This window comes from Ctenocephalides felis, unplaced genomic scaffold, assembly GCF_003426905.1.
Source record: "Ctenocephalides felis isolate EL2017-DRISC unplaced genomic scaffold, ASM342690v1 CF-g0.4_SCAFFOLD_03570, whole genome shotgun sequence".
NCBI classification, from domain to species: Eukaryota; Metazoa; Arthropoda; class Insecta; order Siphonaptera; family Pulicidae; genus Ctenocephalides; species Ctenocephalides felis.
Window position 1 is genome coordinate 10,627,127 of NW_020539724.1, and position 24,390 is coordinate 10,651,516.

At 30.4% G+C, this 24,390-nt stretch overlaps 1 protein-coding gene across 1 annotated transcript in view; it reads left to right on the forward strand.

Moving 5' to 3' along the window:
* Positions 1-23,658, forward strand: part of LOC113383363 — a 154,204-nt gene extending 130,546 nt beyond the window's left edge. The window contains exons 3-18 of the mRNA XM_026621635.1: positions 14,371-14,467; positions 15,886-15,936; positions 16,015-16,121; positions 17,364-17,552; positions 17,730-17,912; positions 19,268-19,443; positions 19,527-19,730; positions 19,810-20,031; positions 20,203-20,375; positions 20,440-20,584; positions 21,813-21,934; positions 22,004-22,253; positions 22,320-22,635; positions 22,709-22,888; positions 22,990-23,264; positions 23,376-23,658. Of these exons, the coding sequence (XP_026477420.1) occupies positions 14,371-14,467; positions 15,886-15,936; positions 16,015-16,121; positions 17,364-17,552; positions 17,730-17,912; positions 19,268-19,443; positions 19,527-19,730; positions 19,810-20,031; positions 20,203-20,375; positions 20,440-20,584; positions 21,813-21,934; positions 22,004-22,253; positions 22,320-22,635; positions 22,709-22,888; positions 22,990-23,264; positions 23,376-23,439 (2,754 nt within the window). The 3' untranslated portion in view covers positions 23,440-23,658. The remainder of the gene's footprint in view (positions 1-14,370; positions 14,468-15,885; positions 15,937-16,014; positions 16,122-17,363; positions 17,553-17,729; positions 17,913-19,267; positions 19,444-19,526; positions 19,731-19,809; positions 20,032-20,202; positions 20,376-20,439; positions 20,585-21,812; positions 21,935-22,003; positions 22,254-22,319; positions 22,636-22,708; positions 22,889-22,989; positions 23,265-23,375) is intronic.
* The last annotated feature ends 732 nt before the right edge of the window (positions 23,659-24,390 follow it).

Genomic DNA, 24,390 nt, shown 5'->3' on the forward strand with positions numbered 1-24,390 from the left:
TTTTGGCCATTACCTACAATAAGGATTAAATAGATGCCGGGTTTCTAGAAAAGGTCTTTTAGATTACCTTAATCCGACTTTGCTGTTGAAATGGTTCACTTTTCTAAGAAGAAACTACCATCGGCATTATATCAAGATTAGAAAATCTGATTTTGGGACTTTTAATATTAGGCATTACACCAAAAGGGGTACTATGTAATAATTTATATTTTATGGGTTCGATATTGATATTTCTACTACTTGATGCTTGTATTCTGATTTAATTCAATTGAGTTTATTTTATTTTCCTTGTTGTACAAGTAATTTTTTTTACTAATTCATAATTTGGGCATGTCAGTTCTTTAAAACAACAGAAGTCAAATGCATTCAACAGTCCAGACTTTGTAATATCTTTTAAGAAATTGCTTTGAAATATAATTAAAAGCCATTTCATTTTCTTCTGTAGTTTTTTTTTAATTAAATTATAAGAAATGCTCTAACATACTTTGCATTTTATAAAAGAATATTTTACTGTAAAAGCAATCATTTGTAAAATGTCTAATGAAATATGTAAGTACTTTACTTCAGCATATTGATTTCAAATTCCTTTCAAAAATGATTTTATTACAAAATAAAGATTTGGGGTAGGAGGGTGAAAATTTAGGACTTCATGAACTTTTGAATAACAAATTATGAAAATAAAATGAGATATTGTTCCAAAAAAATAAAAATATTCTTGAAGGTGGTCAACCGTTACCAGGCCAATTCTCAATCATACTAAACGTTTATAAAATTTTATAAAAATTGGTCAAACCATTTTGGAAGAGTATTACAATGACGACATAATATATATATATATATATATATATATATATATATATATAATATATTATATATATATGTGTGTCATTTACGATAAATATGAGTATTCTGCTTTCGTGAAAAATTTTAAATTCCAGTCGAGTGGAGTTCTTTAAAAGCCTTTTTCCTCCGAATCGCACTCGAGGTATCTTTACCTAGTATATCCATACATCTTCCAGGTTACCAGGGCGTAAAATATCCGAGGAAAAACACGGAATGAATACTAAACAGTCGCTAAATTTTATTTAAAAAATAAATGCTACCACTGATCACTTCACTCGAATAAAAATGGTTTTATTCCACGCTTTTAAATTGCGAGTTGAATAATAATAAATACAGTACGGGCAAATCAGTTAGAATTGTTTGCTGAGGTAAAATGCAAATGTAATCAGTTAGTGAATTTTTGATATGGAGTTTGTTTTGTCAATAAATGGTTTAAAAGTTTAAATAGAATATAAAACAAGTAAGTTAATTTAGTATGTTGAATCTACTTCGATGTACCCAAAAACTGTCCCTATAAGTTTACTTCTAGTATAATTTGATACTCTCTTTAAAGTACTTTTTCTTTCAAACTGAACAAAGTTGCTGATTATATTAGGATTAGAAAATCTAGTTTTGGAACTTTTTATATAAATTTTTCCAGCAAAATGTTGATATTTGAGTTCGCTTTCTCTTACATAAAATATAGATAAAATTTAAATTTTATCACAGCATATGACTATTAATTTGTAAATAGTTATTCATGCTTACTTCATAAAATTCTAATATTTTTTATTCTGCTATATTTCATTATACAGAATTTTAAATTTTTAACTATATCATATTCGTTTATAACTAATTATTACTCAATAAATAAAATTCAAACTCTATCGATGTATATGCCAAATTTCTATAATAAATTTCCTCGCAAGCCTGATGGTGTATATTTGCATACAAATTATGTATTCTATATTATATTCAAATAGGTTGATGGTTGCATGATTCATGTGACCCATTAATCTACTTCGTTTTCAGCAAAATTTGAACGCATTTAATAAATAGCTGTCATTTCAGGAGATTCCTATAGGCAGTGCTATTTATCGTCATTTTTTTAAAAAAAATGACTGGTTTGCTTTATATATTTTTATACCAACATATACTTAGATTAGTAAACTCATTCTAGAAAATTATGTACGAACTAGTATCTCTAAGTGGTGTAGGAGACAAAAACATGTATACCTGTAATTATAAACAGAAATCAAAGATGTTCTCATAGTAAATAATTACCCTTGTATTTCATATTATTTTGACATTTAAGCTTAATGTCACCTTCTACATTCTGTATAACATAACAAGAGTTGTTAATACCACAAAGGTCAATCCATGAGCAGGACGAGTCGCTCCATTTCCCTTAATAGAAACTTCTGGTATCTTCACCATTTCATCGGTTATAGATCTTGTTCTTGGTACTTGACTTTTCAACCATTCTAATGATGGGAAAATACGGACACCTCGTATGCGTTTACAATCCTCTGTATCAGTTATAATACCCACAAGAATATTCCTGCTCAAAACAGCACCTCCTTTGAAGCCTTCGCATTCAAAATACTTCTTCGGCGTTATGCAAATTGTTGCATCATCACCAGTTGCGGCAGGACATAAACGGTCAACCAGAGCTGAGAAAGATCCCAAGTTGTATTCAAGTTTTTCTCCACTTTCATCATCTTCATCACTATCTTCTTCATTTTCGGAACTTTCCTCCTCTTCATCAGACTCGTTATCTTCAATTGTGCCTTCCCATCCTGATAGAGTAACAGTTTCTTTATTAATCCAAGGTTGAATTTTACCAGTTGCATCCCAAATTAGGTCAGCAGCATTTTTCACAAAGTTCACTACTTGCAACAGACTTATTCCATTTGGTTTCGGTTCTCTAATAATTTTCTCGACTTGGAAACTAAATCCAATGGGTGATCTATCAACTCTCCAAGGGCTATCGGTGACAACAACTTTATAATTGGAAGCAATACCTTTTTTGACACATGGGGAGCTGGTCAGTACTAATCTGTGAGATGCCATTACGCCACTGCATGCAAATTGGCCTTTGTAAGTGATTGGAACGGAATTTTTGAATTTTGGATCTTCTCTCTTGATCATGCTATGGACATGAGAATAGTTACTTGCTCCATTGACGTTGGTGAAAATCACGCAGATGAGGATAAAAAATTTTCCAGGGATACATTTTGATTAACGGATGTTTTTGGTTACTCTTCGATTTTTACAGCATTTTAAAATACCGATGATGGTGAATTTATACTTTGCGCGTAATGTGCAACCGTTTTCGGAAATTTTGTGATGCGTTTTTTTATTTGTAGTGAACTTTCTGTTTGAGAATCTGGATTGCGATGTTCAATTTTATAAAAAACCTACTTGATGTATGGGAATGACATTGGGCAATTGTTTGGAAATTACTAGAATTTTTGTGAAAATTTTGCCAAGAACAATTTAAACAGAAGTTAGTAGTATATGGTCTTATGGTATATATACATATATGTGTTGAGGTCCATATGTATATTTTACGAGTGCTTTAAAATATAGACCATCAAAGTATAATATGATTCTCAGTCCATAAACTGGTCCGTACAATGTTCTATTTATTACAATATAGCGATTAAAATCTCATCAGAGACTCAGGTATAGTTTCACGAGAACGTGCAGTGAACACAAACAACAGAAACATTAAATAAAATATGATATGAAATAAATCCTAAGCTTTATCACCCATTTTATTACGATTTTTTTAGTATTTTTCACAAGAGAAAAAATAAACGCATCGTTAACAGAAATGCGTATGAAATGTAGAAAAATAGGAAATGCCATGCAGTCGAATGAAAAAAATATTTTTGTGTAAGAATATGCGAGTGTGATTTTTCACTTTATTGAAGCTAAAATTTATATTGCAATATTTGATAAATTCCAGACCTATTTAGTCTCATCAGAGACTAGCATTCACCTCGTATCGAAATATATTAAAAAATCATGATTATCATATAATAATTACTTTATATTAGCATTAAATAAAAACAAAAATATAATTATATCAGTACACCCAAACAAAAATTTTTCCCCAAAAATATTAATGTGGGAATAACATCATCTACTACAAAGATATATTTGACCTTTCCCCATATATTTTCATCTAAAATGGGTATGGGGCGACGAGAAATAGATGAGAAAAAGTAGAAAAATAAAAGTCTCCTTTATTCGAAGACAGAATTGCGACACCAACGCAGATGGCGGAAAATCATCAGTAAAAACCTTCATGAAATGGAAGAAATATTTGAATATTTTATTCTTCATGTGTAACTAAAAACATCATCTGCATAAAAATATGTTTTGTGCGACTGCATGATACATGATGCTACGGACAACTTATTTTAAACTTTATTGCAATGTGCCTTCTTGCTTACAAGAATTTTCAAATTTGAGAAATGCATTATTATATTTTTCTAAGAATTATTGTAAGTTTTCTACTAAATATATGATATATTTACGACATACAATCATATAATAAATAATTTCCATGACACTATTTATTGACTGTTTATTGGCTATTATTTAATATTTATGGAACATAACAAGTCAACATATATGGAAAATAACTATAATTTATATATAATATATAACGAGTAAATAAAATAACTAAATTAAGTTAATTAACATGTTAAAGCTCATTAGCGATTCCTTAGCAATTGTTATTTTTGTTTATTTCTGTTAGTTGTTTTTAACAAAATAAACCAGATGATATTAGCAAAACACTTTACAAAAGTGCACATCCTCATTACATCTAGTATTATGTTATAAATATATATTTATTTTTATAATTAGGCTTATTAACTTCCCGTAGGGCAAGTTATAGCAATCGCAAAAAAAATCGAAAATGAAAATTTTTAGATATCTTTACGTTTCAAAGATTTCTGAATATTTTCGCGCACCTTAGAAAAAATGAATGTATGTGTGTGTATGAGTGTATGTGTGTGTGTGTGCGGATACAAATTTCCGTCGACGATTTCAGGAACACGGATCAACCCATTTGAATAATTGAAAAAGCATTCGATTTGTAGTGATAAGAAAATATGCTGATTAGTTTTTGGCGAAGGCAGGTCTAGCCGTCCCGAAAATACGGGCAAAAAGTGCCAAAAACGGTAACTCAGTTTTTAAGAGAACGGAGCGTCCGATTTTAATAATTCAAAAAACATTTTACTTGTATTGAGAAGATGAAAAACTGATTAAATATTTAGGAAGGCAGCTCCAGCGGTTATGGACTCTCAATAAAAATAAGTTAAAAAAATGTCATTTGGCGGTTAAAAATGTTTATTGGACATATGTACATCAAATTATTAGATATTTTATAGAGATTGTAATAATGTGTACACGTTTTGTGTGAAGTTTTTTGGGTTCCGCACCAAGATTTTTAATTACGGTACGAGAAGTTTCAGCAATTTGCATTAATGCACGATGCTATGCACCCCACTAGTTAACAAAGTTTTTGCCGTTTTATTTTTATGAAATATTCAAAGATATCTATCCACAGATTTTTTAACAACGTTTTTGCCGTTTTATTTTTATGATATATTCAAAGATATCTATCCACGGATGTTTCAACAAACTATCTTATTTTGATCCCTAAATATTGAATAAACGCATACCAGTCAGCAAACACCATGTTTTGTATAAATACGATATAATTCAATTATTCAATTCCGAATCCTGTTTTAGTTCATATTCAACAAATCGTGAAATACAACCAGCACCACCACGTAGCCCACGTAGCTTGGCTGAATCGCATCTCGTAGCTTCGCGGATGACGCGACCTTTCCACTCGCCCGTCATGTGGGAGTTAGCGTATTTTCGGGAACGGATTCCGGGCGTGATTTATGGCAAACGCCGTGCAGTAGTGGGTACCTACGTACGCCATTGGTTTTGTTGTTAAATAGTTTATAGGCTGCGAATTTGTCTATGTTCCGGTATTGGGCTGATCGCCACAATCGGGTATTTTAGATTAAATAGTTCGGGAAAATTCCAATAGTTCTAGTTAATGATTGTTAAGCGATATGGTTTGTAAAACTAACCTTTTAGGTACCGATTTATAAGAGGACATATTTGGATGTGAATTGTGTTGCGTTAAGAAGTTCGTTTTAAATAAAAATTTTTATTTCAATTCAAAAACAATTGAGAAGAGAAATTGTAGGGAACTGAAAGCAGAAGCTGAGGATCAGGAAACATTGAAGCTTTAAGAAGTTTGGAAAGAAAAATAAATTAAATGTGTAAAAAGGGGGGAGAAATAGTAGAATGATAGACGACGAAGGGTAAGGAAATCATTTATATGTGGTGCATCTTGGACCTGCCTTCGAGCATATATATACATATATATATATATATATATATATATATATATATATATGATGTGATGTTTTTTCGCAATACTCCTTCATAACGGCTTGACCGATTTTTATACCATTTACAGTCGTATTCAATATGATTGCAAATAGTCCAACATCCATTTTTGTACTCCTAGGTGGTAAGAGTCACCCGTAATATTTTTTGAATCAATCTTTGAATATTTCGTAAAAATAAAACGGCATAAACTTTGTTAACTAGTGGGGTGCATGGCATCGTGCCTTAAGGCAAATTGCTAGAACTTCCCGTACCGTAATTAAAAATCTTGGTACCGAAACCAAAAAAAAACACATTATTAAAATCTCTATAAAATATCTGATAATTTGATGTACATGTGTCCAATAAACATTTTGACCGCCAAATGACATTTTTTTAACTTATTTTTATTCAGAGTCCATAACCTCTGGACCTGCCTCCCCAAAAATTTAATCAGTTCATCTTGTCAAAGCAAGTAAAATGGTTTTTGAATTATTATAATTGGACACTCCGTTCTCTTAAAAACTGAGTTACTGTTTTTGGCATTATTTGCTCCGTATCTTCGGAACGGCTAGACCTGCCTTTGCCAACAACTAATCAGCATGTCTCCTTATCAATACGAATCGAATAAATATTCAAATCGGTTTATCGGTGTTCCTGAAATCGACGACAAAAATTTGTATCCGCACACACACACATACATCCATTTTTTCTAAGATATGCTGAAATATTCAGAAATCTTTGAAACGTAAAGATATATAAAGAAATTATTTTCGATTGTGTTGCGATTAATACAACTTACCCTACGGGAAGTTAAAAAAATCTATGGAATATTTCATAAAAATAAAACGGCAACCTTTATTTTTGGGTCAATACTCGAGACATCAGAATTTTTTTAGAGGTATAGTTTCTTCAGCAAAGTATCTTATTTTAATCACTAATGTCCGAATATATATATATATATATATATATATCTTTGCAGACTGTATATCCTTCGAAATGTCCTTACCAAAATCCTTCATAATTCCTTCGCCTCTTACGATAGAATTCAAATAATACATCTGCAAATTCAGCAGAAACCATATTCAACTCTTTACCATATCTTTTAACATACATGCATTATACTCTTCGACCGAGAACTCCCCAAGATGTTTAATATTATATCAAAATGTATTTATATTATTCCGGGCACATACTTTATAAATCTGACCGAGAAGCTCGTTCTAGTTTATTTCTATAAAACACTCTGACACAGCAATAAGCCAAATGGAAAGAAAATTTCTGGAAGTCGTATTTTCCGCCGCGGGAAAACAGTGAAAAACACGAAGCGTGTTTGATGGAATGAAAAGGATTAAAAATGGATTTATCTCGGGCACGAATGAAGTATTATGGAATTTTTCCAACTTAACGTGAAATAATAATCAACGGTTCAAAAGTTTTGGTATATGTTTACTTTATTTTCTTCATAAATTATTATGTATATGATATATCTATATGGGTTTCGTTTCCAACGAACACATCCGTAGGCGACAAAAACATCAATGGTTTTCTCATAGTTAAATAAAAAGTATTAGACAATTTAATAAAAATACAATTAAACTCTACAGATTTTATTTTAGCTTTCAGGCTTCGCATTTCAGCAAAATTGCTACGCGTAGACACAGATATCATATTTCAAAACAATATGTTTCATTTCACTACATTTCCTTTTACACATTTTTTGTTCAATATAAAATATAATGGAAAAAGTATTTTTTGTTCAAAATGATAGAATTGAATTTGATGATTTCCAGGGAATGGGAATTGATTTTATATACGCAGTTAGAATTGAAAGAGATTATGAATCTGATTGTCAGTGAATAATTGAAAATATTCGTGCATAAAATATCCATTATGCGCAATTTTGTATTTTTAGTCTGCTATTGTACTAGTTTATATTTTAACTTGATTTTATCAAATTTCCTTTATTGCACACTAATACACACAATGCGGGACGTATTTAAATTCGTATAATTTCATTTTCACTAATATATTTCAGTAAATAAAATAACGGAATCCTGATTATTTCACTAATTTATTAGATAAGAACTGATCTATTTATATTTATTTATATACATATTATGATAAACCAATATTAAAGAAAAAACACCCTTATCTCTGAAGCAAAACATTATTCACAAAATCAATTGCTCCGACTGTAACACCTCATATATTGGACGGAATGGTCAAAACCTAGAAAAAAGACATAGACAATATAAAAAACAAAGCCAAAGTTTTGACAACAAAAATTCAAAAGTATTTGTGTATACCATACAATTTGGAAAAATAACGATTTTGATCTCAAAGACCCATATGAAGAAGATTTATTAGAACGGAGCCGAAGCGATGTTAATAGCCAAAACAAAAAATTAAGTAAATTCAGAATAGATACTTATATCTTAGTTATCTAAAGTAAAATACAATTCATATAGAACCAATTTCAGTCCAAACAAATAGAAAGTTAAGAATTTAAATATTTTATAAAGACAAATTTCTTTCGGTCCATTATTGTGCTTTGTTCTTCATGGTAGCTGATTTGATATGTACAAAACTATTTCCAACATGGATTTAATATTGAAATAAAAGTTTAAATACGTTAGTAAAATATAAAGTCACAAAACTGTTTGTCATTGTTCTCAATTACATCGTTGAAAGCCCTGGTGGGTGCAAAAGTTTCGAACTGTCTATTTGCTAAGTGCTGACTTTTACGGACATGAACACGTTTGCTGAGCATAATTGTAAATAGAGAATGTTTGCTAGGTGCCATTTTAATTAAGGTAAATTGTTGTAAAAAGCATAAGGGTAATAGTTGTAATTTAGCTTTTATGGGTAAAACTTTCTTCATCCCATTATATATAAAAGTTTTGTGCAACCAAAAATTTAGTTTACTTGGTGATACCTACCGAATGGTGGTCGATTCCAAAAGGATTATTGTAATACACATCAGAAAAATTTACTGGATTTTGAGGAAGAAGGACAATTATGGTCAAACTTCAAAGACAATTAGTATAATTCAACTTTGATGAACAAAATTTTTGTCTCGTTTAAAAAGTTCTGCAGAACCAGAAGTATAGTTAACTATCCATTAGTTTTTTGGTTCAAAATGGATCATTATTACGCAATAAATTTTAAATCATATGCATTAAAGTATTATTAACTTTCCGTAGGTTAAGTTATTGTAATCGTCCAAAAATCGAAATTGAAAATTTTTACATTTCTTCACGTTTTGGAGGTTTCTGAACATTTTGGCATACCTCAGAAAAGATGAATGTGTGTGTGTATGTTTGTGTGTGTATGTATGTATGGATACAATTTTTCGTCCACGTTTTCGGGCGCACGGATCAACCGATTTCATCGCCGAGATGTGCTCATTAGTTTTTGGCAAAGGCAGGTCTAGCCGTTTCGGAGATACGGAGCAAAGAGTGCAGAAAATAGAAATCGAGTTTTTGAGAGATCGGAGCATCCAGCAATTTGCCTTAAGGCACAGTGCCATACACACCACTAGTTAAAAATTAATTTATATTCTATTCAAGCTGCACATAGAATTAATTTCACGATGCTCACATTCCAAATGAGCTTTATTATACGTATTATTTGACTATTATTATATGACATCCTCCAACTTCTATATATGATCATCAATTTATAAACATGTGATGTTCCTCAACTTGTATGAAAATAACTTCCATCGTCGTCGTATTCATTTGCTTTTCATCGTTTTTGTTCTGGAAACTTCATGAAGCGTATATAATAATACAATATGTAAATTAAATGACAGGACAAATGTTATTCAGCTTTATATTTGTTCTACAACCACCGTGTTCGGTACAAAAGAGATTTTATTACGCTCATAAAAATTATGGCAGAAAGTTAAACATTTTTCCCTACTCCACAATTAAAATATTCACGGGGATTGACTTTTGAACGAAATTGGATTTGGAAATATAATAAAAAGTACCTGTTGACAATTTTGGATGGGGCTTAACATAATACTTTTTGAAAAGTTTTACATAAAATGATTTTAAGTATTATTCAAGAAATCGTTAAAAATATTTAAAATGTCTAATCAAAGATTATTGTAGTCAGTGGGATATTGTGATATTATTTAATCATGACGTGTTAAAAAATATTGATAAAAAGTATGGGATTATTTAAACAATTTATACGCCATTTTATAGGCCTTTTCAAAAAATTTGGATATACCAATTCTCAACTTATTAGCTTATCATTCGGCCGAGGTATTGAAAATATGTGAAAGGGGACCCTTTTTTTTAAACTCATGGAAATATAAAATAATGTTTGTTACTTGATTCTTGACTGATCTTGTCTATGTTATACATAAAAAATCATGTAAAAAAATATTGTTACGACATTAAAAAATAAAAATAATTTTTCAGTTTCCATTTTCTACTTCAAATTTGAAAGTCTGTACATTTTTCTTCTAACATCAATTTTTTTACTATTTTTTTAAATGAATAATCTTTCATACAAATTCTGCGTTTATTCAAAACTTAATCCTCCATTGAATTTCCTAGTAAATATTTCTTTCGAAAAGAAACAATATTATCTGCATAATATTTGCAGTTGTTTTGTACAGAAGAGTGAATTTCTATAATAATGTAAATTATGTTTGCGCAATTCAAAACGCTTATTTCTTTGTATTCAGAATAACAAATGCGAATATATTAAAACTTAATCAAGAAACCATTCTCTGTAAAGTATTTTCTTGGAAATTATTTCATATTTTTAGCGGATTATATTTTCTAGTAGTATATTTATAGATTTATGGTTTACGCGTAAAACAATTTTTAAAGCCAAAATCAAACTTTATGTTCCTTTTTATCAATTTTCATCGACGATACTTTTTATGTTTTTTGTTTCTTTTGAGATTAATTTTAGGCTTCTGTAAGAAATATCGTCGGAAAACTTTTCTAGAGTTTTTAAATTATCTACAAACTATTTTTTTCATTTTTCCAGAAGTGACAAACGGTTTTTTCGATTGCAAAGTTTTCAAGATTGCCAAGGGCACTGAGCCCGGAAAAGTTCAAAAGAAAAGTTTTAGGACGTTTTATGTTGAGCCTTAGGGATTTAATAGTTTTGAATTTTGAAACATTTTGGATTAACTGAATATTTTTCTCTCTTGCAGAAGAAGTTAATGAAAGATGATATAATCTTTTTCGTCAAATATTTAAAAATCAAAATATGAGTATAGTATAAATTTAGGTATATGTAACAGAATAGGCATTTCGAATTATCCACTCCCTAAAAATCAGTGGCGTATAATCAACCGAATTTCATAAAGATTTATGCACAATTAAGAATCTTTTGCATGAATGACTGATATATATATATATATATATATATATATATATATATATACATATATATATACATATAATAAAAGGAAGCTTTGCGACAAACATATTCATGAGCTGCCTGCAATGAATTTTGAATATCAGAGCTTTATAGAATATTTACAAGTGACCGAAAATTCGGTTCCAATTGAATTATTCAACCCTTATCCATCCTAATTTAATTTTAAATAATAATATTAGCAAAGAAATAAATAACAAATATTGCAAAATTTTTCTAAAAATATTTTAACAAATACAGAAATTTTGTATATCAACAAGAATCTCATAACATTCACAATGAATGAAATAGGAGAACAAACTTTGTTTAAATTTACAACTTGCCTAATAACACTGATTTATAACAACTCTGGTTCTAACTGTGACAAAGTAGAAAAGTTAAATGTTACAACGCAGTTCGAAAACAAATGGATATTCTTTGGACAAACTTGAATAACTTAAGTAAACCAGAAGTTACTCCAGAAATTTAAGAAATTAATTTAAGTGGTTCAAAATTAATTAAATAATTAAAAATATAATATACACAGAATTTGTAATATTTACAACGGTCTCATATTATTGATTTTCACAAGTGCATTAAGCCAAAATCTATTTCTCTGAAATAATATATGTATTATAATACAATTGTATTATAATACATATTACTTCAGAAAAATAGATTGATTTTTTCACCTTTATCTCATACATGATTTTTGATTATTCAATTTTGAGGGTATATAAGTATATAATATTTCAAAGTACCATATAGTTTTTCAATACATCTTATAAGTTTCCATCAAACTTTGTGAAACTTTTGCTGTGCTTTCCTGAGAATCTCATAAACAAAAGTTTTTCATATATACAGGGTTGTAAAAACTAAGAATAATGCATCTATGAATATTGCAAAAATTTTAATAAAAAATCTGTAATCGGTAATCAAATTTTAATATTTTTAACTGAAAACAAAATTGACTTGAATTGACTGAGATAACTGAGATAATTGTTATTATAATTTCATTACTAACATTATTATTTTTAATGAAGTTTATGTTTTTGCCAAATAACCTGATCTGCTAATTCTATGTTATCTTGACGTTTGAAGTCATTCTGAATCGATTGACTGAAATTGGAGAAGAATGTGTGTGTTAGAGAAAAAGATAACATAAACTCCTTGGTATAGAATAATAAATAATTTTAACAGATGTGCATTGGTCAACAGTTCTTTAACTGTGAGAAGTTTCATCTTAACATTCCCAAAAAAATGTTAAGTACTGATTGTTATTAAAAAAATAGAAAAAAAAACACAAAAACAGTTTTAATCTAAAATACAACAACTGAGTTGCACATTCTTATAATTTGAACAAAAAAAATTTAGTATGTAAGGATATCTATCCATTGCTAATATCTTAATCAGCTTCCTAGAATGTGATGCTAATTAGTTGTTCATCTATTTTTTTCTTATTTTTCTTGGATTTTAATCAGCAAAATGTCTTTCACGATACAGTACCTGTATATTTTCTATAATCTTCATTGTACAGTTTTTATCCATTGGTAATTTTTTTTCTAGTCTCCTAGAACCACATGCCAATTAGTTGTTCACCTGTTCTTCGCGTTTTTTTAGATTTTAATTACCAATGTGTCTTTTCCCAGGTAGTAGCTCTATATTTTCTATAATCTTCATCGTCAAAATGAAGTTAGTCGATATTTTGTTAGGGACTTTAGAATATGATATAAAATTCAGCAGCAGGTTGTAATTACTGACGCTTTGGATGACGGAAACTTTTATAACGCCATGAAATTCTAAACAGGGTGTGCTAATCATACCGGAGCTTACGGCGACGTAATCTAGTAGTGGGAGAGCTGGTAGAAAATTCATAAAAGAAATAAAATATAGATACTAAAAAATTAAAAAAAAAAAAATTAATGATTCAAAAAACTTTTTAATATGAGTGGCCCATTTAAAAATTCGAATTTCTCGATAGCAACTTGCCTGTAGGCTACACCGTGCGGAATTCGAAGTTGCGATATTTGGGAAAAAAACTAAGAATTTTGAGAAATTTCTAACGATGTATAATACTTTGTTTGTTTTCTTTACAGAAATATCTAAACTGTAAGATCACTAGATCACTAGGACCACTAGATGGACCACAATAATTTGTCTAATCATTTGAAAGATTTTTGATTTGAATTTGAATTAAAATGTATGTATTTTATATAGGGTCAGCCAAATAACTTTTTTTTAAATACTATAAAAAACTACTAAAATTTCCTCAAATTTTTATTATTTTATTGTAAATTTTTCCGTTTAATATCGAAAAATAATTTCATTCCAATGGCTACTTCAACAAAAATATATTTTAAAAAACGTAAGACGACAGACTCTTCCCATATTTAATTTGAGTAAATTATTTCCCTCAGCTTTCCGTCTATTTTACGCGCCGGTAAGTCTTATGCATAATTCCTTTTGCAAATGTTCGAAAGTCATGTAAGAATATTATATTATATGACGAAATGCGTTTATACAAAGTTTCGTCGCATATTAAAATGTAATTAGGTACAAATTTGCAATTTGCAAGAACATGGAATGGATTAGGGTTGTTTCGCCTTGTACAAATATTAGATTGTGAGAGTCGAATTTGATAATTGTAATTTAAATATTAATCAAAGTAAAATTGATATTTTAAAATCTTATATAATAATTTTATTAAATTATTTTTTTTTATTTCAGATGGAAGAGTTAGTACGGGAAATGCTGGATCCCGAAAATGGTGTCCGTGTGCGCACTCAAAAAATGTTCCTCACATTTATACCATTCGCTTTTATAGGTAAGTTACTATTATTTACTTTAATTTATTTATAATATAATACAATAAATTTATTTCAATCATTATAGCACTTAGCCATTACATCATTTTTATTTTATTCATTACTACCTGCCCTTGATCTTTATTATACATTTTTCTGTGGGTGAGGGTAGCCTAGTGGTAAGATGCACGGATCAAGATTTCCATTAACCATAGGGTTGTGGGTTCGATCCCCGGTCTAGAATAGTTGATGATGACCTGCCATGCTAATACCGAAGAGAGCTTGGATCTCTGCTGAGTTATAAAAGCATTACTGAAACTATTCAATTTTTGTTTAAATTATATTTAATATTCATCATTTTGCGAAAGACACAGTGTGTTTTATATACGTTATGGCGGATATTTAAAATTTTAAATTGTGCTATATTTATTTCTATACATATTTATATCAGCATCAGAATTTGGTTCGAATCTCCAGCAATAGCAGAATTGAAAATATAAAATTAAAGTAGATTAAGAATTGTTAGAAGTTGTAAAGTACAAGAAAAAAATGTATTAGAAGTAAGAAGGAAAAAAAGCTTAGTTTAGAAGATGAGAAGAATATATTGAGAAACAAAAAGAAGATTGAAAATCAGTAAAGAAAATTGAATGGAAGATTAGGATAAAAAAAGAGATAGTATATATATATATATATATATATATATATATATATATATATATATGGTGAATGTATAAGAAATATATATATATATATATATATATATATATAAGAATTGTATAGAATATGATGAAAAATAATATGAATGATGTAAGTGGCTAAAAATGCTGTAAAGCGGAGGCCAATATTTTTTTTTAAAAAAGATTTTATGCAGTATCATCATTTAAGACGTTACACTATAATAGTTCCTCATTTACTATTAATTGCTTTCCAAGCTACTTTTTTCTTCCAATACTTGCCAAGTCAACATGATTACCAGTATCGCCTTCAGTAAATCTGATATTCGGTTTATTTTCAATTTACACAAGTTTTATTTGCCTTCGTTTAGTACACACGGGTTTCATGAGAAGTAGGTACTACCCCTTTATTCGCCCGTCGAAGTACCCATATATACGTATACACATTCTTTGAACAAATATTATATCTAAACATTTTTGTCGGTGTAATATGCCGCTCGTTTCCTTTATATAACTATTCTGACAAGTCTGACATTCTATTCGATTTTACATATTTCTAAAATTACTCGTGAAAATGGATGAAATTATGCGGGATTTGACGAACAGAAAGGACTGACAACCTCCAAATTATGCAACAGACAAAATATTAAATGACTGATATCATACCTCGATTTTCATATTTTATATAGTGAAAAATAATTAGTAAATTAACATATTTACACTATATTTTATTACGTTTATTTATGTATCTTTTTCCTTTACAGGTTATGATTTAATTGAATGGCTAATGGATCGACTTGTTATTGAGGAATCAGGTAACTTATATAGAATCTTTTATTTCTGGTAACTTTAATATTCTTTAATCTAATAATTTGTGTTTTCTAAATTTATAGAAGCATTAAATATTGCAAATCAGTTGTGCCAGCACGGATATTTTTTTCCTGTCAGCGACTCTAAGAATCTTGTGGTTAAAGACGATAGCTCTTATTATCGATTTCAGGTAATAACCGATATATAAATATATATTTTAAATTACATATGAAAAGTAAATAATCATCAAATTGTCTGTCCATGATAATTGTTCATTTACGAATGTAATTACTTACACCAGAACCTGTGTTTACTCAACTCCACTCCATCCACAAGCGTTATAACACTGGAAAACACCATTCTGTTGTTTTCCAGTAACCCTGATTTATTTTTACACTCAATTTTCTCTTTTGCTAAGTGCGCATGTGAGCAATGTTGCAGTAAAAGCAATAACAATGTCGTTAATTTTATATTCGGCACGCATTTACGTTTACCCAAGGCAACATGTTTCATGTCATTTTGCCATTTTCGATTTAATTAAACATTATGAACGCATGTGCAGAGTAAAAATTCTAATTATACACTATACATTTGGCGGATTTTTGACGATGAAATATGAGAGGAAGATATATTCACAATATTTTTGTTATTTTTTCTGTTTTGCAGTTTAAATAAAATTGGGACTAGTAATAAATTAAATGAACATTTTAAAGTTACTTCAATAGTATTGCCATGAAAGTACAAGGCGGCTCCACCGTGCGCCGTAGCACTTTGGGTTACGGCTTAGACTTATTTTTTAAATGTTTGTTTCAGGTCGATTTGAACATTGTTTTCTGTTTTTTATTGAAACTTTGAATATTGTTCTATGTTATATATTTGTTTTATCAAAATTTTTAGACATACGTAGAATACATTACGCTACATTACAAATTTATGTTGATTACGTGTTAGTATATATTATATATAAATATATATATATATATATATATATATATATATATGTATATATATCCTTTCCCCTGTATTCTTATGAAGCTAATGAAGCTCCTCGTAAAACCTCAGGAAGCAGAATACGATCAGAGGATCTCATTGCGTAGCAGCTTCTGCTTTTCCCAATTCCATATATATTCGGTATCGGTTTCCTATACATAATGCATACGTTATCTCCCACTCTATAAATAGACGATACATAGAGAATACCTTCTCTACTGTATTACCTAAATGTATATCAGGGATATATGGAACCTAAGTATTGCATATTTAATCAATAGCCCGTCATTGGTGATTGAATCGTGTCCAGGATTGCAATTGATGTATTACATAGGAAATTAATTAAAATATTAATCCTTGTTTCAATGTGCATGGGCATGCATTAATTGGAATGTGCATAGGCCATACTTTGAATAATTAGAAATAAATCTATTTTATTTAGGTACCTTACTATTGGCCATGGCAAAATCGACCTCCTGACAATGTTGAATATGCGATCTATCTTTTGAAAAGATCGATGAGGAATCGACAGAGGCATGGCCTGGAGGAGTACGAAGCAGAAGCCCTTGCTTCCCTCAAAAACAACCTGAAGGCGAAATGGGATTGTATCACCATGCAAGCTGAGGAACAGGTAATAGAATTGATAGAAATTATACCTAATACTTATAATTAAAAAATAACAACCACCTTACTTCAAATTTTGAAAGACCATGGTAATATATTTATTCTACATATATTTTATAGGAATGAATAAGTTTTTTATATATAGGGATAATTTATCATTATCAATGTGTATATTTTTTCCCAGGTGAAAATAGCAAAAGAACGTAAAAAAGGCGATAAAATAATCGCAGACAGTCAAGAGCGTGCATTCTGGCGCGTGTACCGGCCTCCGCCTGGTGTGTCGAGTTCTCTGGAACCTTGCCCGGTGCCCTCGAGGGACAGACAGGGCCGGACGAGGCGAAGAACCCTTGATGATGTACGAAAAGAGGTAAGTAACACTTCACTTAATAATAATAATATTTAATTCGATACTAAATAATTTTATGAATTGTTAATATTAATATGTCATTGGCGATAGTAAAATGAATATTATATTGTGTTGTTTCGAATACTCTGTTCGAAATAATTAATTTTATTTAGCACGTAGTTCGACATATATCACATGTTAAATAGACTTCATTAAATTAATTGTCTATATAGTGCGTATGCTTTGTTTATATTTGTTATGTATTTTGATACAAAATGCTTTGAAATCTTGTATATAAATTATGTATTGGTAATGAGGTACAATAAAAATTAATTGGAAAATGGAATTGTAAAGCATGATGATTTAATGAACATATATGTAATTTTGATTACATTTTGAAATATATAATTTTAAATGCAATTGGCATCATATAATCCTACAAAATTTGTTGCGAGGTTCTTAAAAAATGTTATACTTTACTCTTTTTAATTTTTTTAAATTTAGTAATATTTGTGGAATTGTTATTTACAAATTAAATAATATACGCATAATTATAAATAAGTTAAATATATATATATATATATATATAATTTTTTTCACAAGTTTTATGCCTCAGTTGTTTCAATTTGAAAAAGCCACTTTCTAAATACGTAATAAAAACTTAGGAAATAAAAACTGCTCGCAACGACTAAGGATATTTTCATTCCATTACAACGTTTATTTTTTGCTGACGACGCAAAAATATAATTAAACGATTTCAACGAAATTGCTTATTTTAAAACGGAAATTTTTCGCTTCTCTTCATAGTGTAAACTGGTAATTATTATTATAAGCATGCAATTTTGTAAACTAAAATTCCTGATCATGAAACTTTTAATGATTCAATTTTAAAGCACTCTCCACATTGTTTCTATAATTAAATGAATTAATTGTATAAGTTATATATGCATATTAAATTTTATATTGATTGAATAAAATATTGTCAATTAGTAATGCACTAATAATTTTATATATAAAATTTTATGAACTAGTTTTAACTTTATAATCTGTACTTTATTATAATTATGAACTTATTTCGAAAGTTTTTATGCTACCCGTTGACCTATTTTTAGTTGTGAACACAGAAATACTTAGACAAAGGTCCATTATCGATTCTGTCAAAGTTTGCGAAATAAATGGTTGTATTTATCTCGTAATAAATTGATAAATAATATGGGTTTCCTCTAAGACATTCGTACACTAAATAGCCTTTTGATTTGGGTTTGACTAAAGGTCTGATATGTATGTGGAAACATTGTGGTTTAATTGCCGTCTATGATAACGATGTAGAATGGAAATGAAAATATTTCATCATTATTTTATTGGTTTTTATCCAGGTGGAGCTTTTGCGATCGAGTTTGACTCGAACGAGGGTAAAGGTTTCTCAAGCCGTCGAAGGGTTGGTGCAATATGCGGAAACATACGCGGAGTACGACCCTTTGATTACACCTTCTCTGCCTTCCAACCCTTGGGTATCCGAAGACACCACTTTTTGGCAATTGAATGGACCCATGTGAGATATTGACTAATACCTATATATTATCTAAAGCTATAAGTATGATTACCAGTCTATTATATATTTTTTTCTATTTCCAGTGTCGAACAACCAACTGAAAAACGTGTAAGACGTTGGGCCCATTCCATGGAGGAGTTGGTGTCAGACCCAACGGGTCTGCAAGAATTTACAGCTTACCTAAGGAAAGAGTACAGCCACGAGAACATCCGATTCTGGACGGCGGCCAATGATCTGAGGCGATCAGCCCACTCGCAAATTCAGCGGAAAGTTAAAGAAATTTATGAGTGAGTAGAAAAATAATACAATAAGCATAATTTTATTTCCTAATGACATTTTTTATTACATTACCGATTTCTTCTACAGGGAATTTTTGGCACCTGGAGCTCCTTGCGAGATCAACATCGACGGCAAAACTATGGAACGAGTCCAAAAGGAGCTTAAAGCTCCCACGAGGTTCGCTTTTGACGCGGCGGCAGAACACGTGTACGCGCTGCTCCTGAAAAAGGACTGTTATCCCCGATTTGTTCGCAGTGAACATTATAAACAATTGCTGGCTGCTGGTGTTCAACCTAGTCAGAAAAAACGGTAATTATAATCAATAATAATAAAATTGCTATATATTCAAAATAAGAAATCTAAAACCCTATCTACCTGATGTTTTACATTTTGATGTTGATGTATTTTTATTCCTATGAGTGTTCTGAATATTTTAGGATGGCCTAATAGAAAATATGAAGTAGGTTCTTTTCGTTATAGATTCTTTGGTTTCGGTGGTGCTGCTCGAAAAAAGACATCAACGACAACTCCTCCAAATGCAGCACTCCTTCAACAAACCACTGGTACCACATCTTTAGTACCTCATACTGGTGTGGTTCCAACAAGCGCGCACGTACCTGGACCAGTCCATCCTGCGCCGGTTGCTTCAGCAGGTAATAATAGACATTAATTGTATAAAAATAGTAATAAATAATTAATATAATCACCATTTTTTAGCTACTGGGCCCGGTCATTACCGAAGACGAGGATCCGACAGGAGCCTGAGCGGATCTGCCCACGAATTGGCCGTTGGTCAAGGCAACAAAACAGGACTGGTACCCCATAGTCACAGCCAAAGCAACCTTAGTGATATTCCATATAGGTATTTACAAAAAACAAGTTAATCAAATATAAGTTCAGTTTATATACTACATTATCATAATCATAATTCATAATACTAAAAATCACACCGCGACTTTTGTTATATTAAAAATTACCGCGACTTTCAGAGGCGACATACCAGGCCCGCATCAGTCACCTCAAGCTTCGTAAGTTTTGGCATTTGAATGAATAAATGTGTATATTTCTGATATAACTGAAAATAACTTTAAAGACTCTTCATGCACGGATAAAAGAATTTGATGAACAAAAATAATCAATATTTTTATCACTAATTTTTTGACATCTATATTTTGCAAACTGTTCATCATTTTCTCCTAAACTAAAAAGAAACTTTTTAGATTTTCTGGTTTTTCAATATTTCTCTGAAGATTTTACGTTAAATTTTATTCTGCTTTTTAATTATAAAATCTAGCGAAGATGTGTGTGTTACCACTATTTTCAGACTAACTCAAACTTTTTCTATTGGTGTTTAGGATTTTTGAATCATTGATTGATTGTTTTTGAAAATGTTTGATTTTAATCATCGATATTTTAATGTGTATCACAAAAAGTTATTTCTAATAGCTAAAGCACCATCTATTATCTTGATGTAATCTATTTTTTGATGTTGTGTATATTATAGTTGTATTTTTTTCTTATTAGAAGACATGAATAGATATACTTATGAATAATACTAAAATATTAATAACTATATTTTTGCTGATGCTGAGTATAAATTTATTACCAGCTTCCTGTCTATTTTATAAGTAAAATCGCTGAAAATCAATTTAATTTAGCGTTTATTAACAGGATCGTATGAGAATTGATATGGTAATTTAATAGATTTAGTGATCAATAAGAGATTGTTGAACCTCTCTATATATTCTGGCTAGGATATTATATTCGGTGATAGTCTTGTCATTCATGTTACTTAAATGGATAAATTGCTATCGGTTTATCAAGCTGTTAATTAACGTTTCTATAGCCATATAGAAATTAATCAATATATTCTGGAGATGAAATCATTTCATAGTTAGTTTGTTTCAGAAAAACTATTTTAAGAGAAAGATACGTAAGTTTTGCTTATGACGAGAGAAAATATTGTAATTTAGAGATTTTATTTTATATAATTTTGTTTTTAAGAAGTGATATTGTTGGTAGATTAATAAATAAATAATAAAAAATAATAGGTGCAAAAATATAAATTTATTTAATGAAAATTTAAACAGTCGAGAACCAATCGCCGGAGGCAGTTGCGATGATGCAGACCTGGACAGGAGAGGAAATACTTGTGATGTATGTCCGTGGGAAACTGGGCCTGAACCACCTCCAAGCAGACGAACACCAATGGGTAAAAATCCTATAAATCTAACCCATTACATAATTATCAATCTCTAAACTTATTTTTTATAATTTTTAGCTTCCACTTCCGAAGAGCCCTCAGGTGCGGTGAGTCCTGCGTCTTCAGCAGGCAAATCGCGCAAAAACTCGAATACAGATTCGTTTGCCGGGGGTGATGAAAGTAATGTGTCAGCTTCTAATGCTGCAATTATTGGAGCTAATTCTACTAGTGCAATTGCTGCAGCAGCAGTCGGCGAGGTTGCGGAAAGATTGCGTCGCACTTGCGGGATTCGACAGAGTACTATGGACTGTGATAATAGATCAACAAGGTTACTATCGGAATAAATACTAAACACTTTGCCGAGCTTATCTTCACTAAATTCAATTTGTTTCAGAAGACTTTCGATAGCAGCTCAACCAGAGCACAGACGAGCATCAGTAACTTTGCCAAGTACTACGACGAGCGGTTTGGCTAGTTCTTCCCTGTTTTTATCCGCGGATCATGCTCTTGCCTTACCCTTAATCATCCCACAATCGCGATCTGGGGAAATTACAAGTGCAGTAGTTGCAACCCCTAGAACTCCTAGAACACCTGCGATTAGTGTTAGTGAATCACTGCATGGACAACGAGAGGACACTTTGCAAGAACAACCTGAGGAACAACAAGAAAAAGATGATACTGCTGGAAGTGAAGTACTAGCGGATAGCCAGGTATGAAAGTTACTGATTGTCCCATAATTGAGGTGCGATTGTGGATATTACGTGTATTAATTGTTTGCCATAGTTATTGTTATCGGAACCTGCATCATCCAGTGAAGGCACTCCGTTACCGACGCCAATTCCTCCTAACATTGCTGGACAAACAGCGATTGCGCCGCTTGCAGAAGTTGAAACAGTTGATCCCACTGCCGAAGAAGATTTTGCACTTGTTGAACCTCAACCTAGGTCTACGCAGAACGTACAAGTATAAGTTTGTTTAATCTTATATAATAAAATAAAACTTCTTATCAAAGGAAGCATATCAATGTCTCAATGTCGTCTTACATTTTCTTTTACCATTCTAAGATGAAGCTGCCTCATCAATTGTCCGAATCGTCCAAAAAGAGCGAAGAAAATGTGACTCGTACCTCTGAGGAATCTGTGTCAGGAGAAATAACTGATGAATCAAAATCGACTCCAATTAATGACACAGAAGATGGCAAAACTAGTGATAAATCAGAAACTAAAGTTGGTGATAAAAATGATTCAAAAACAGAAGGACCAACCGAAGAATCGGATCAGGCCGCTGGAACCAGCGCAGAGGATGAACAGAGGCGAGAAGTTTGCCCATGGGAAGACGAGTAAGTGCGACTTTTGTAAAAAATAATCGAACTAGTAAAAATGATTGCGAGATAATTGAATCTCTTAGTAAGAAATTAATTTTTCTATAATAAATAGGTATATTATTTCAGAGAAACGTGTTTAGTGGACACTACGCCGTTCGTGAAAACTTATGCCACGCTCGGTTATCTGTGAAAATTGTGTTTTGGTTTACGTACTGTATTTCAAAATACTTCAACGCATTTAAGCGTTATGTACTAATCCTATAATGACTAAACTAAAAATTCAAAATGATATTGAGATCTATGATTCTTCATAAAGTAATTGAGAAAAATAACGCCCTTACCACTTCTACCAAAAATTTATAAAAATTTACATAATGAGGATATTCAAAATTTTATAAAAGTCTTGATTTTTTTTTTGTAACCTTGTACGAACAAAATTTTCGGTTAAAACTATACAAAATTCAGGATATTCAAAATTTTATACAAGTCTTGATTTTTTTTTTTTGCAACCTTATACGAACAAAATTTTCAGTTAAAAATATACAAAATTCTGAAACTAGTTAATAACTAGTAATTATTTACTAACGACATTTAAAAGACTACATTTTTAAGGGGATGAAAATACAGATAGTTAAATTTAAATGCAATTTGCAGAAATCACTCCAATTTCTGCTCCAAGGGGTTTTACGAACAAGTATTTGATGATGCAGTTTAAATTAAAATTCCTATAAAATCCATAGACATAGCAAATATATATTTTCAGTCTACAATTATCAATTATTATTATTTTGTTCATATTAATATTTTTTAAGTAATTTATCTCAAGCGAAAACAGTTAATAGCAAATTCATGTTCGTTAGTCGGTATAGGAAAAGCATAATTACAGTTGACGCGTTTAAAAAAAAGTAGGACTTTATTATCAAAAATTTGCACTTGTGTTAAATTTTAATTAATAAAGTTCATGAAATGAGACAAAGTTGTCAAAACAATTTGAAACTTATTTGCAGAGCCCGCAATAGGTTCCATATTCTGACAAACTTTTGTCCCATTTCAACAGTATTTGAATATTTATACTAGCAAAAATTTATTAGCAAATAATTTAATAGTTTTCATATAATGACCAATTTTGAATTTTAAACAG